This window comes from Engraulis encrasicolus, chromosome 17 (assembly GCF_034702125.1).
Source record: "Engraulis encrasicolus isolate BLACKSEA-1 chromosome 17, IST_EnEncr_1.0, whole genome shotgun sequence".
NCBI classification, from domain to species: Eukaryota; Metazoa; Chordata; class Actinopteri; order Clupeiformes; family Engraulidae; genus Engraulis; species Engraulis encrasicolus.
The window spans coordinates 16,974,061-16,990,085 of NC_085873.1; the positions used below are offsets into that span (position 1 = coordinate 16,974,061).

General features: G+C 41.9%; 1 protein-coding gene across 2 annotated transcripts in view; it reads left to right on the forward strand.

Annotated features, from left to right (window-relative positions):
- Positions 1 to 4,802: 4,802 nt before the first annotated feature.
- The window catches only part of tubgcp2 (tubulin gamma complex component 2), a 17,828-nt gene continuing 6,605 nt past the window's right edge, over positions 4,803 to 16,025 (forward strand). For both annotated transcript variants that reach the window (XM_063221897.1, XM_063221898.1), the window contains exons 1-12: positions 4,803 to 4,857; positions 5,296 to 5,458; positions 5,807 to 5,935; positions 6,399 to 6,575; positions 7,187 to 7,352; positions 8,167 to 8,374; positions 8,804 to 9,003; positions 9,293 to 9,482; positions 10,076 to 10,221; positions 11,557 to 11,737; positions 14,391 to 14,571; positions 15,453 to 15,625. In XM_063221897.1, the coding sequence (XP_063077967.1) occupies positions 5,309 to 5,458; positions 5,807 to 5,935; positions 6,399 to 6,575; positions 7,187 to 7,352; positions 8,167 to 8,374; positions 8,804 to 9,003; positions 9,293 to 9,482; positions 10,076 to 10,221; positions 11,557 to 11,737; positions 14,391 to 14,571; positions 15,453 to 15,625 (1,901 nt within the window). In that variant the 5' untranslated portion in view covers positions 4,803 to 4,857; positions 5,296 to 5,308. The remainder of the gene's footprint in view (positions 4,858 to 5,295; positions 5,459 to 5,806; positions 5,936 to 6,398; positions 6,576 to 7,186; positions 7,353 to 8,166; positions 8,375 to 8,803; positions 9,004 to 9,292; positions 9,483 to 10,075; positions 10,222 to 11,556; positions 11,738 to 14,390; positions 14,572 to 15,452; positions 15,626 to 16,025) is intronic.

The window sequence follows — 16,025 nt, forward strand, 5'->3', positions numbered from 1 at the left end:
AAACTGTCCCATTCCGAGATTCGGATATGCTCCATATATGAAAATTGGCACCAGCGTATCAGTACCGTATCTATCAATATATCTCCGTATATTGGAAATATCCAGAAATATCTTCATACAAACATCCCCGGAAACAGAGCCTTTTTGCCCAGTGTACCTAATCTGCGACTGCACGCACGCACAAACAATCTGCAACAAGGCCCTTACCAGTTGTGGGACAAATTACTCAAAAACTGTAATCCATTACTGACTACTACGTGTAACTGTCGTCAAAGAAATTCCTTACACTACAATATTACTGTATTTAAAATATATGGCATTATACTTTTGCCTTAGGCCTACTTTAAAGACTCTCGCCAAAGGAAATGGATTTGTCTATCAATTAACTCATTAAACATCCAATGGAAAGCTTTGCGGTACCTGACTGAGCTAAACAGCAGGCCAGAATATTGGATAAAGGCCTAATAACCAAATCTCTAAAATATCATACCTTAACTACCTATTCATAGTGACAGAGGCTGCAAAGCTTTTTATGCATGCAATGATATTTAGTCATATTTCTTACTACACAACATGGTCACACACATCAGAGAGCACTCTAAAACTAATTAAGTCTCTTCAAGAGATCACTTAAAGTTCTTGATAAAAAAGCCCATATGTCACCACTACTGCAACATTGTCAAGAAATATCAACTACTGGACTTCGATAGCTATCAGTTGTTTCTTGATGTCTGTATCATTTTTAAGGTTTTTTTTTTAAACATTTTTGAATGGGCCAGTTCCTCCACCATTATAGGAGTTCGTTAAGAAAAAAAAACTTCACAAGTGAATACAAGAGCCCAGGCAAAGGAACTCAATTCAGCCAAATGGTGTTGTCCATTAGAGGTGCAAAGTCCTGGAATACTCTGTCATCTAACATCACACTGTGTGTCAACTTTAACACTTTCAAAGCCAATCTTAAACAGTGGATGAAAACTAACCAAATATGCACCCATTAATTATTAGAATTAACGTTTTGTTTTGCTTTCAAATTTTTTTTTTTTACTTGTATATTTACTTTACTTTTACTCTTTAATTTTTTCATGTACCCAATGTTTGTTCTGTGTGTAAATGTCCTCTGTCATGGATTATGAATTAAGTCAGCAGGTGCTGCACTGCTTCACTTGAGGTTATGCTGAACTTAGGGTATGGTAGGCCTATGTATTTGTTTTTCACACTACGTATGAAAGGAGAGACTGAAGTTGTGTGAATGAATGGCCACCAGCTTCATCAGTGAATGATGAATTCATCATTCTTTTCATCATGCTTTTAATCATGTACAAACATTCTTATTGTGTTAAAATTGATACTGAATGGGAAAAAAATCCCAAAAACAAAGTCTTTTACACAATCACGTTCTTCAATATTGGTGTGTTAGATGGCAATGAAATAGTAAGAGTAATATCTTACAAGTGTTTGCAGGATGTGATTTGTAGGGGGGGATGGGGTGGATTGTCCCCCCTTCTGGTCTTGATATCGCCTCTTTTTCTACATGATTTTATCACAGTTCAATGTAATTCCATTGATATTACTTACAATCTGAAATATATCCTCCCTTCTGGTTTTCCGACAAATCGCACCCTGAGTGTTTGGATCTGGTTAGATGATAGGATATCTTGGTGTTCATATTGACAGCCTCTGTAAGAAACTTAGACCAAAGTTGTTTTTATCTTTAGAATGAGGAGGACTTTGCAAGGAGAAGGTTAGTTCTTCAAAGCATGTTCCTGTCAGTGCTTGGCTATGGGGATACAATGTATTGTATATGCACTCAAAGTTTAGTCTTGCTTAAAAAAAAAACCTGGATGTGTTGTAGCAGCCTTAAGTTTCATCACAGCACTCACAGCATGTTTAATCTCACCAGTGCGCTCTTTGTGAAACTGTACTATGGTCTTCTCTCTTCATTTGAAAAAATAAAAATCCATGCACTTACTTTTATTGCTAAAGCCCTAATGGGTAAACTACCTTCACACATTTTTAATTTGGTGGTCCTGAAAGTAAAGGCCCAGACTGGGTTTAGAATATTGACCGAAGGGCCAGATGCCACAGACAACTTGCCTGTGTCAATGACAAGAAATAGTGTGTGCTAAAGAAAACTTGTCATATGCCATTTTTGCACTTTGTAATACAATTTATTCAGATGTACAGTAGCCTACATAGGCTTTACAAGACCCCTGTTCTAAGTAGCAATTTTAAGAATGTTGAAGGACCATGTCCGTGTGGATTATTTAAAAGTTGTCCTCCTTAAATTCTGTGGGCCACATGAAATGCCTCAGTGGGCTGCATGTGGCCTCCAGGCCTGAGTTTTCCTACCTCTGTTATGGCGCTTCATGGCAGTTAAGTATCCCAATGACCTGTGGGAAGAAGCTGTCCTAGTGTTCCGTTATGGGGCATGCATATTCATGAATCAGTGATTCATGAATTGATGTTCTAACACCACACAACAGCAAAAAGAATAGGACGGCACACAAATAGATGGCACACACAAAAATGTAAATATCTTTTCTAATGATTTTGATACTAACACAGGCACACTTTATAAATGCCAAACACATTGACAAAGTACACAAGAATCTCGTTAGTGCTGAACTCTCATTGAGTGTAGATCAAACATATGAAATCATAGACAAAATCTTATATGACTTATATGTCTTATATACAGCTCCAGGCCTTTTTATTAGAATAGCATGAAAAAGTTGATTTATTTCTAGAATTCCATCAATAATGTCAAACTATCATGGATTGTAGATTCATGGCCCAGTTTTTTAACTATTCCAATCATTCAATTTTTTCTTTTTATATACGTTGGCCTTCCAGCTCAAAAAAACCATGAATTGGGGAATTCGCATCATTAGAATATTGTAATAAAATCACATTTTTCTTCATCAAAATTTGGGTCACATTAAATCAGTTGAAATTTGGTACTTTCTACATAACATGCAATGTTCAATACTTGGTTAGGACTCTCTCTGTCTTAATAACCGCCATGATGCGTTTAACATTGAAGTCAATGGCAGAAACGGTACATAGGAGTTATGGAAGCCCAGATATCCTTGATGCTTTGCAGTCAGCTGTTCTTGTTGGTTGACCTGGTGTCCCACACTTCACTCTTCAATATGGCCTGTAGATTTCCATGCCACGTTTTGGCGCTAACTCACCAGTTTAATTCTAAATCACCAGAAATGAAACCCTCTTGAAAATGAATGGGGTTTTATTTCTGTTGATTCTGTTGGTTATGTAGAAAGTACCAAATTTCAACTGATTTAATGTGACCCGAATTTTGATGAAGAAAAATGTGATTTTATTACAATATTCTAATGATGCGAATTCCCCAAGTCATGTTTTTTTTTAGCTGGAAGGCCAACGTATATAAAAAGAAAAAATTGAATGATTGGAATAGTTAAAAAAAACTGGGCCATGAATCTACAACCCATGACAGTTTGACATTATTGATGGAATTATGGAAATAAATCAACTTTTTCATGCTATTCTAATAAAAAAGGCCTGGAGCTGTATGTGCTATATGTCTGAAAAACCATGCTCACTTTGTTTTTAAAAAATTGTCAAAAAGAATGAATACTCTAAGGGTGGCCCTTGCAAGATTTTTCTGCATAGAATGATATGTTTAAAATAAACTGGTTACAAGTTTTCTAAGGCATCCAACATCACTGAGAAACTTCATTTCCAATCCCTACATTTTCTCTTCTTTGTGGTGTCTGAACTTTGTCCTATAATGTCTAATTACAATATTGATACAATTCCTGCAAACTGTCTTCTTACCATAAACAAATTCTGTTGGCCTGGTCACTGATTTCTAAACGAATTTTAGCCCTATATTTTGGAACAATAAGCATATCCTTAGATCAGTAAAGCATTGGTTTGATAACAATATCACCTGAATCAACTTTTCCATCAATATGGTCATCTCTATTCCTTGTTTCTTCTTAAATATGGCATCTCTGCAGACCTAAGGACTTTCCTGTTGTTTTTGATGTCATCCGGGCATAATTTGTTTTCCAAAAAACAAGAAATCAAACAAAACAATCCGTCATCTTTTCCAACAAGAAATCACCATTGTGCCACCTGCTTATTAATTAAGTATTTTAAGTTGGTAGGCCTATCAATATTTTATGAGTCTCTAACAGCCTTTGGTTGGATACACGGGACCGGGGTGATATTTTAATAGGCTACTATTTATGTCATAACCCCTGGCAGGCTGTGACTGTTATTATTATTATTATTATTATTATTATTATTATTATTGCACAAAATGCATGCAATGATTTTTGACATCTTTTTTATTTATTTATTTATTTTTTTAAAGAAGAAAACATATAGGCCTACACCATAGCTACTGGGAAAAAAAAGATCTGCGTTGTTTCCCGGCCACCCCCCGTTTCCGGTCTAGTTTTATCATCTTCATTGGTGCAGTTCTGAATTCTGGAACAACCTAAGTAGCCTTATTTTTTGTTTTAATTGTTTAAATAGCGCATTTACTTGACAGTGTTGAAGTGTGTGCCAGACGCGTTCTTCTGCTATGGCACAATTTTCGGATGTTGACGTCATGGAGGATTATACATCGTGTGTCAAAATAAGGGAGGTATGTAAAACTAAGTAATAACATTCTTTTTTAAATCACATTTTACATTTCCCCCTCAAACTTTAAAGTCAATAATTGTTGTTCTTAAATGCTTTCCGTGAAATTTTCATGCGATCTTAAACAAATTTAAAACAATATACTCTTATTGTGACTGATATTGAACGACTTCCGCGTTACCAGGCCAAACACAACAGTTGTTGGCGGTAAGGAGGAGAGGCCAGGTAACAACAAATGCAACCGCTGTCTATGTATAATTGGAATTTGATTCGTATGCATTGCATGTTAACGTTAACAGGGAACAGCACATGACAACATATTTGGCCTGGTGTCTTTTTTTGGCCTCATAGGGGTGTATTGGATCTGTAAGGTCATGAGTGCAGCTAACGTCAACATTAGCCGAACGGGCCAGTCGTGGCCAATTGTTGTACATTCTTGTGTATAGAAACGTAGAACTAATGTATCTGAAACATCAGGTTGTTTTGGGTGAACTTAGTCTCGTGTGTGGGATTTGATAGTAATTGTAGTCCTACTCCACACACACTCACCCGCTTAGCCTATTTGAGCGGTGTCTCTCCCTCGCTGTCATGATACATAGGAAATTGATGCTACTGTTGAAATTGATGCCGTGAAATTGATGCTATTGTTACTGTTACATGCAGGTCCTAAACAGTCATGAGTGAGTTTAGAATACACCATGACGTGAACGAACTGCTCAGCCTTCTGCATGTTCGTGGAGGGGATGGTGCGGAGGTGTACATCGATTTACTGCAGAAGAACAGGACGCCCTATGTCACGACCACTGTGTCAGCCCACAGCGCCAAGGTACTGGTACTGGTACCGACTACATGGTCACAAGAACCACGTTATTGTGCGTTTTGTCTTCTTGAGATGTCGTCTTTGTTTGGCAGCTTTTGACCGATTTTACAAGCTATTTGGTTCCTTTAACAACTGGTGAACCCAGATGCCAGAAGCCACAGGGATGGGTCAGGAGTCAGGACAGAAAAAAATGGAAGTACACAATTGTTGTGACTTTTCTATAAGTTCTGACCACTGGTTCCGACCAATCACTGTGGTTCTCACATTTGGGTGACAAGCTATTGTGGGGTAACCAGCTTTTCTGGGGTAATTTGTGTAACCAACATTTCATACCGGTGGATTCGTGGCTTACAGGTGAAGATAGCGGAGTATTCCAAAACACCTGAGGATTTCCTGAAGAAATATGAGGAGCTCAAGTCCAAGAATGTCCGAAACCTTGATCCACTTGTTTACCTCCTGTCAAAGCTTACAGAAGACAAGGAGGTAGGCCCACACACTTACTTTTAATAAAAGTAGTTTTTTTGTGTCTGTTAATTGCTTATTTTGCATACAATTAATTACACATGTTGGTCACGCTGAATTGTGCCTCATTAAAGGTGCACTTTGTCATTTAAAAAAACGTTCCATTATTCATGCTTCCCATGATTCACAAATGTTACATTTTTCACGAATACTTACCACCACCATCAAATTCTAAGTACTGGCATTCATTATGACCAGGAAAATGGCACTTTTCCATACATGAAAAAGTGGCTCTTCTCCATGTCCACCCTTTTGAATTTTCAGAAATTGATGTTTTTAGCTGCAAAACTACTAGTAAATAAAATTTGGCTATAGGCAGCATAGTTTCAATGCGCAGCAAAGTTGCAATGCCTTGTCTGGCCACCATCCTACACAGTGCCCCTTTAAAAGAAGACTGATTTTACTGGACACACATTTCTTGCAGACTTTGCAGTATTTACAGCAAAATGCCAAGGAGCGGACAGAGATGTCTGCGAATGCCTCGGCTGCGACCAGCTCCACCTTCAGCCTCCCTCAGAGCAGCACCAAGATGTCCATGCAGGAGCTGGAGGAACTGCGCAAAAAGCTGGGCAACGTCACCGCCAGCTCCAACGTACCACAGGTACTGTGACTATGCCAAGAACCTGTCTTCATAGCAATCATGGTTAAATTAACCTTCAGGTAGTGGTAAATCATCTAATAAGAGTCCTTATTTCCATAACTAAATGACAGCTGTGGGCTATCTATTAGCCGATTTAGCACTTCATGCAGGTTAACCTAGCAAGGTTTATCACTTACCCAGTTCTTGGATGTTGGAATGCTCCCCTGGGCACAGATATGTATTGTTATACCCATTGCTATTGCATAGTACACATGGGTTTTACAATGACTTAAATGGTAATGTAGTCAATATTGTCCCTTAAGTGAGAGATTTGCAACCCAAATAATGTTCAGTATAAATGTTTTTTTTCTGATATTTTCTTGCCATTTTGATATGTGGATACCGCACACTGCTGAGCATAACACGTCTTTGCTCAAAAAGTGTAAAATGTCTAGACTCTAAAGTGATTCACCAGTTACCAGCACCTGACCTGTGAATGGAATTTTGAACTTTTGGATGTATTTGTTTTGTTGTTGTGGTAGCACTAAGAATGTGTCTGTGTTTTATTTTATATTATTTATTCGTGTTTAACATTCACCAGTATTTCATTATATTTTTGTGTTGTGAATCAGTCGGCGGAGGTGACTCGTAAGATGCTTCGGGACAGGCACAACAAGAAGAACCCCACCCAGCCCATCCCCGTCTTCCCCAACTGGGTGTACGACCGGCCGACCCTTATCGGAGACTTCATCACGGGTGGCACTGGCACACCAGTTGGAGAACAAGCGCCCCCTATTGGTACGTACTGCATCACACACTTAAAGTGGAATTCTGGCCATTTCGGCAATATCCTACCAAAATGGCTGGAAATTGCCCTTTAAGGCAGAGTCAAATGTTTATAGCCCATTGATGGATGCAGAATTTAGACTTTTAAGATTTACTAAAAATTGTGGTATGTTAAGAGCTGAATCAAACATTCTAATGCAAGATGAGGACACCTTTTCCCAAGTGTTTTTTGCCGGGGCTTCAGGCATTAATGGGCTATTGGGGTCCCACCATTTAAACTTTATAATGTGTATTGATCACCGGCACCATGCCAGTTGAAGAGCAAGCAGCCCCTATAGGTATGGCTGTAACACACCCTCCAGATGGAGAGCAAGCAAGGGGAACTCGCACACCTTAATGCCGATGCAATAATGTGTTTTTATTGCCTATTCCAGGGTTTCCCAAAGTGGGGTGCGCAGCCTGCCATAAGGGGGTGCATGAGCTAAATAGAGCAATGGCTGATATGTGTGTTTTTATACAGAATTCATGAACATTATGTAGTTTTTAATTGTTTGGTGAATTGTATGCTTGAAGGGTCCATCTGAAGTGTAATTTATAACTCCTAGACTTGTAATAATGGCAGAAATAACGTCAGGGCTATTGGAAATGAGGATTGCCCAAAACGCTTAGGGGGTGCGCAAACGACATTGAAATGTAAAGCGGGGTGCGCAGGGGGAAAAGTTTGGGAACCTCTGGCCTATTCATATATTGCATGTGTGTCAAACAGTGATTGTATCCACTGCTGCTTAACGTCTCTACTCTCATTGCACTCCTGTCATCACCTCAGGCACGCTGCCACTGACGGCCCAAGAGCAAGCGCTGGTGGAGGACCTCCTCTTCGTTCTGATTGGTGTAGACGGGCGTGACATCACAGCACAGCCTGTACTCGGACGCCAGAGCCGCTCGTTCATCGTGGACACCTCGCTGGACATGTCAATCAAAGAGCTGGTTAACCGCATCCTGCCTGTGGCCTCCTGTTACTCCACCATCACACGGTCAGTGGCAGCTGACAAGCTTGCATTTCAGACACTTACAACCAGAGATGTGGAGTTGGGGCTTGAGTCACAAATTGATGACTTGAGACTTGACTAGGAATGACTTGTGACTGGACTCGGACTTGTACCCTTGTCAGGAAAATTAGACAATTTTGTATATAATTACAATAAACAGACATGGATAACAGAAGTAAGATTTTACACTTTGACTAAAGGGAGAGGAAGATCGGAGCACTTTTCAGAGAACGAGCTCTGTCTCATAGTGAGCTGATCTTGACTCTCGCTTGGGCCAGCAAAAGCAAGAGTTTTTATATCATTTTTGACCTCAAAATTGACATTTACATTGCGTTTTTATGTGAAAATATTACATGGAAAAAAATGGTGGTACCTCCATTATCTTAACGTGTTGGTGGTGTCCCCTCACGGCAGGTTCACGGAGGAGCGGTCGTCGTTTGAGTACGGGCAGGTGAACCACGCGCTGACGGCGGCCATGCGGACGCTGATGAAGGAGTACCTGATCCTGGTCACGCAGCTAGAGCACCTGCACCGCCAGGGCCTGCTCTCCCTGCAGAAGCTCTGGTTCTACATCCAGCCTACCATGAGGACCATGGAGATACTCGCATCCATTGGTCAGATGCCAGCCTGTTTTGTCTTTCCCTTGTCTATAGTTGCTTTTTTGTGGTAGATGATGGTCGATGTGTTGATGGTGGATGGTAGCTGTGTTGTTTGGGATGGTGGTGGCTCAGGTGCAAGGGTTAGAAATTATAGCATTATTTATCCAGTGCAGTCTACACACAAATCATTTTGTCATCGTTACATTGTAATTTTTCAATATGATCGAATGCTGCACAATAGTGCGGTTAATTTAACATCCCTTTTTTTCTCTGCGACTTTGACTTTCTCTTTTGTCATGAACAGCAACATCGGTTGAGAAGGGGGACTGCATGGGCGGCTCCACGTTAAGTCTCCTGCACGATCGCACCTTCAACTACACGGGGGACAGCCAAGCTCAGGAGCTGTGTCTGTACTTGACCAAGGCAGCCAGCGTCCCCTACTTCGAGATCCTGGAGAAGTGGGTCTACAGAGGCATCATCAAAGACCCTTACAGGTGACTGACTGTCTATGTCTTTGATCGTTGGATGGACTAAATTTACACTACCACCAGCCATAACCTTAATGGGTAAGGAGTTGAACTCGGAGGATTGCAGGTTCTTATTCTATATCAGTAGTAATAAAGAAGGTGGTCTCCTGCATCCTCATCCATGGCTGAAGTCCTCTTGAGCAAGCCTGCTACCCTCACATTGTCCTGAAAATGACATGAATGAGCGATTGAGGGTTGATTTTGGGGGTTTGTGAAGTGAAGTGAAAGGCCACCCGGGAAACTCCAACTCTCATTGTGACACAGCACTGAAGTGCTCACTGCACACAACGAAATTGCATTTATGCCTCACCCGTGCAAGGGGGCATTCCCTGATGGCGCCCCAAGGGAGCAGTGCTGCGGGATGGTACCATGCTCAGGGTATTTCAGTCATGGAAGAGGATGAGTGAGACCACTGGTTAATTACTCCCCTCCCCACCAACCTGGCGGGTCAGGAGTCGAACGGGCAAACATTGGGCCACAATTCTGACGCCCTAACCGCGTAACCGTGACTGCCCTGTTTGTTTACCTATCAAATCAAAAATTTGTCATGAACTCCACAGTGAGTTCATGGTGGAGGAGCACGAGCTTCAGAAAGAGAAGATCCAGGAGGACTACAATGACAAGTACTGGGACCAGCGCTACACCATCGTCCAGCACCGCATCCCCTCCTTCCTGCAGAAGATGGCCGACAAGATCCTCAGCACAGGTCTTGACTCGGGGATGCAAATTATTGATCTATTAACTGTTGACAACATCCGTAGTTCTGACCTTCAAAACATTTCAGTACACACCGCTACACCGGGGGACCATTTCAGGGCGCGCGAAGAAACTTTCAATACCATATTTCAACATTTCTATGACTTTAAATTACTTACTAACACAACAGTCATTAAATTCTAGTTTTAACCAGCATATGTATACAAGTTTTTTAATGCTACATTCGGATGACATGATATCAACCCAGCTGGTACAAACACTTAAAGCGATGGTTCGGAGTAGAATCACCCTAATGCCATTTGAACCGTGACACCCATCCACCTTTACACCCGAAGTGTTTTCTGCCGCAGACTTACATCAACAGAGTTGCCGTGTTATTCGATGTTTATTCCGGTTAGCTTGACTCAAGCGCATATGGATACTGGGCACCGTCTCCAAACTTTCCCCACAAAAATAACATGTCATTACACCAAACTTCTGCAGTAGCACAAATATGGTCTGTACTCACGAAACGAAGCATTTGGAAGTTTGGAAATAGTCCAGGAGTTTAGTATTATCAACACAAGCTGAATAGCTTCTCTGCTGCTAAAGCTGTGCCAACGTTACTTCCGTCATATGAGACAAGCCCGTAAAAGTCTTCAACAAACTTCCAGACGAGAGTGTTAAAAAAGTTTTCACTGAATTGTGATTAAGGCTTATATTTTCAAGGAAATACTTAAAAGATATTTCAAATCTTACCTACTATCAATTAGACAATGATTTTCGTTATCAATACTGATGCTGAATTCACTTTTCATTGTGCATATTATGAGCTTCGTTGAGGACTCTTACATGCTTGTCTTAGATGACGGAAGTAACGTTGGCGCAGCTTTAGCAGCAGAGAAGCTATTCGGCTTGTGTTGATAATAATAAACTCCTGGACTATTTCCAAACTTCCAAATGCTTCGTTTCGTGAGTACAGACCATATTTGTGCTACTGCAGAAGTTTGGTGTCATGACATGTTATTTTTGTGGGGAAAGTTTGGAGACGGTGCCCAGTATCCATATGCGCTTGAGTCAAGCTAACCGGAATAAACATCGAATAACACGGCAACTCTGTTGATGTAAGCCTGCGGCAGAAAACACTTCGGGTGTAAAGGTGGATGGGTGTCACGGTTCAAATGGCATTAGGGTGATTCTACTCCGAACCATCGCTTTAATGATATTGACAATAATCTTGATGGAGAAAGGAATAAAGCAATGCTTAATTGTTGTGGTTTAACCATTTGACAAATTGATAAACAAGTTTTTACTGTATGTGGAAAAATGGCATCTTTTTTTGCAGGCAAGTACCTGAACGTGGTGCGTGAGTGTGGGCGGGACGTGACGTGTCCAGATGCCAAAGAGGTGCTGTACACGTTGAAGGAGCGGGCATATGTGGAGCAGATCGAGAAGGCCTACAACTACGCCAGCAAGGTGCTGCTGGACTTCCTCATGGAGGAGAAGGAGCTCGTCTCACGCCTCAGGTGAGGACTCATGGCACGAATAGACCACAGGCGACTTGAGCACCACCGGCAATGGAAGTAATTGACAGAAGGCAACAGATGAGACAAAGCGATTTGGGAGATTAGAGGCGCTTTTGAGCAACTTGAGCGACAGTTTGTAGTTGGACTTAATGTTTTGCAAATGAGCTTTGATGTGGTTCGACAGCCGCCACAGTCAATTGGAATGTCGGAATGCTTACATTCTGCTTTAAACAGGCATACTCTCTCGCTTCTGTCGCTCGCGTCACTTTTGCTACACAGTCCAGCGATCCTTTTGTCGCTTATTCTTGTCGCCGCTGGTGTGTTCAGAGTGAGGCTGATAGCGGATCTGTTTCAAGTTATTTGTTTTTCACTTGAACTTCAGACTTACAAGAAGTTGTTGGAATTTCTTTTGTGAATGAGGTGTCAAATGCCTGGACAAAAGTTTCTGTTGATTTTACTTGAACTGATCATGAGGATGATGAATAGAAAGTTGTTTGCTGGTATTATTTTAGTCTGGATTTGCTTCCACATTAGGCTTTTTTTTGTCAGAATACGAAAACGACTTGAGTGAAGGAGAAGAGCCATTTTCCACTGTCCATCGTTTAGTTGTGGTCAAGATTTCAAGTTTTAAGAGCTTCATTGTCATGGAAGGCAACAAAATTGTGTATGGAGTAGTGGTGCGCGGGCCGTTGATATTTACAGCCCGCCCCAACCCAACCCATCACGCAGCCAACCCAACCCAACCCGGCCCGAAATATTACACAATGATTTTTAACCCGACCCGACCCGCCCCGCTTATTTTTTGTTTTTGTTTAATAGGCCTAAATACATGTGTATTTCGATATAGCATATTAAATAAACATAAATTAAATGTATGCGGCGGCGGCGCCGAGGGGATGCGTAATGTCCTAGACTGCCAGCTGCGTGTGGCAGCCATTCACCCTTTATTTCCCTCTTGGATCAATAAAGTTAGTCTAGCATCTTGACTGCAGCACATCCATCTGACGATTGTGGTTTTAATTCCATTTTTCGTTGCCACATCAGACACCTAAGCTCTGTGCGTGCCATATGAATTTACTATGATGTGGGGTGCCGGCCGTGTTGTCTGTGTGCTCATGGTTGTGAGACGTGGTGGGGTCGCCACCTGTTAGGAAGCGCATGAACAGCGCTTTTTTTTCCCCTCCCCTTGTTGGAGCTTGTGGATTGTCAATGGAAGGAGAGAAATAAGCGTGCGTGCGTGCTGGACTTTGCTATTCCCATGGAAAGATGACTACTTTCACAGAATTGCTGTATAGTCAATTGTTATTAAATAAACACTTGGAGATAAAATGCATTTTAGAAGGCTACATGCAAAAGTGACAACGATAGCGAAAGCGAATCTCAACAGCCGAGGTTACAACGTTCAGGCTCTCCTGCTTTTTAACACTCGGGATACAAATAGGCTATTCAAGTTTTTTCCAATAGCCCTGAAGTATTCCTCATCTCGCGCCTTGACCAATTATTCGACATAGTCGGTTGTCTCTTTGCAAGACTGTCATGAACAGACATGAACATAAATTATTTTCCTTTCGAACCATTCACCAGCATCTGAAGTAGGCAACCGCTCAGTAGAGCTCCTTTGATGAATGCAAGACCAACAGTTCTCTGCTAATAGCCTATGATTTGAGGATGAAGTAGCCACTCGTCTATTTTCGATATGCTGGATGACAAAACCATGTAGGCTATAAACGTGTCTTTTTTTGTATTGATTCTAAAACTCAACCGATGGTGGTCAATGCAAAGAATGTTACCGATACGCAGCCTGAGAGGCGCGAGCTTCACATGCATTTGAAGCGCGTTGAGTTGTGGTGCATATCAGGCCATAGCCTATGGAAACATCCTGGGTTGGGGCAAACTTAAAAGCAGGGCATATTCGTAACGTTTACCTCGCCAGATATGCATAACGTTAAGACCGCGATGGGGAAAATGCGCGTTACTCGCAAGGCTGGAACACTTCACCTTGGGAAAGTTACCGTCTCGCTATTGGAGCAGAACACAACAGCCTTCGGGGGCTGAACGCAAGCGCATTCATAAATAACAGAGAAAGCAAAACGGATTAAATAGCCATAGTCTTTGGAGAATGCCATGATATAAAATAATAGATTAAGTCCTGTGGTTCGGTTGTTGTCAGTGTGCTTTTTTATTTCAACTGCTTAAATAGCCTAATGTTCAACAATCAATGTCCATCACCATTAAGCTAAAATATTTAGACGGCTTGCTTCTCTTTGAGTCGAGAGCGGGGCGCGAGAGAGCGAGAGCTTCACGTGAGTCCACGCTATAGTGATGCGCGGGAACTAGAATCAGAATCATGTGCATACGCCGTCAATTGGCATTCTACTGTCTCGGATGTGCGCTGATGTTAACAGTGTAATTAGTGTAATTATGACGACTGTCTGTGATCTGACCCGACCCGACCGCAACCCGTGGATTCTTAAAAACATAACGGCCCGACCCACCCGCCCCGCAGGCTAACCCGAAGGCCCCGCTGGGTTCGGGCCGGCCCGCGCATCACTAGTATGGAGCAACAACACTGTATAGTTTCAGGCAGTAAACTATGTTAATAGTCACAAGAGCTTGGACATCTCCCATTTACTGTCATCCATGTGCTCCTCAGGTCTATCAAGCACTACTTCCTGATGGACAAGGGCGATTTCTTTGTGCACTTCATGGACCTGACGGAGGAGGAGCTGAAGAAGGCGGTGGATGACATCATCCCGCCCCGCCTGGAGGCCCTGCTGGAGCTGGCCCTGCGCATGAGCACCGCCAACACCGACCCCTTCAAGGACGACCTCAAGGTAGACGTCACGCAAGCAGAGTTGTAGAAAGTAGAGAAGGCTGGCTGTCTTTACAGAAGTAATTACACTAATGGTATGATATTGCAAAGCTGAAACCATCATTCCATGACACTTGAAAGAGTACCTCCACTTCTACTTTATACAGTCTGAACAGGCAGCAGCTGTGGAGGAGGAGTTGAAGTGGGGTGCATTGCAAACTTTTTAGGGGTGTGGGGCAATGCGTCTACACAGATGTCCGAACTTTTAGCCAACCAGTTGTAGGGTATGTCACCACTGAGGCGGTATACCGACCCTTGCAACGAGCATCGACAGAGATAAACAGCTGCAGGAATTGTACGGTCCGTCTGCAATCGCTTTGATTCCTTGAGAGTCTGAGACCATGTCACATGTCACATTTTCAGCAGGACTGAATTTGGTCAAGTCAAACATGATTTCTAACCATCATGTAACATTTCCAGCCCAGAATGCATTGCTGTCTCTCTACGCATGCAGTCGTCGCGGAATGTCAAATGTGCCTAATGTTTCAGGGATCATGACTTGAAGATAGGAGGTGGGGAGCATTTCAAGGTTATGGACAGGGGAAAGAATGACAAAAATATCAGCCTTCAGGGAAAGCTGAAAGAGATTTTTTTTTGCCAAATGGTGGTAAATACCGTACTTAGATGTTGTAGTCTCCCGACCAATGGCTAACAATACGTTGTTGCATCTTGTTATAAATAGTTGAAATGGTCATAAAAAGGTTACTCATACTTGGCTTATTGAAGCATTAATTGATGTGTTTACATACCTTTAGAAAGATGGGGGTCTGCAAAATATTACAACCTAACTAACTAAATAAGTGTATTATGAAAGCTAAAAGCCAACCACTGTGCTCTGTGCAGATTGACCTGATGCAGCATGACGTGATAACGCAGCTGCTGCGCGTGCTGGCCATCGAGACCAAGCAGGAGAAGGCCATCATCAACGCAGACCCCACCGATGTCTCCCTCTCCGGCCTCGAAGCCTTCTCATTTGACTACATCGTCAAGTGGCCACTCTCGCTCATCATCAACCGGTAATAATGCATAACTAGATTAATTAATTGTTCTATTAACCTATTATATTTTAGCGTGATGCTTCGTATGCATTGCCCTGGGCGCCTGGAGTTACGTTGACACTTCACTCAGGCTCCTGAGATTTTTTTTAAATTAAAAATGTGGGTATGTTAGAGCTGATTTAATAGATTCTATGGCAAGATGACGGTCCTATCTTTTACATGCAACTTGTTTCAAATTTGTATGTGCTTCGGAGGCTGAGATAATTACGTTTTTAAAGGCTGAGGGCGCTTTTCCACAAAAAAGGGCTTAGGCATTCAGCGTTTTTTGCAGGTGTCTTTGCAGGCTTAAATGGATGGGGTCTGTTGTAAAGGTGACAGCCTCCAATATAGGCCTAAAGTGCAAGGGGAAATCCTGGTT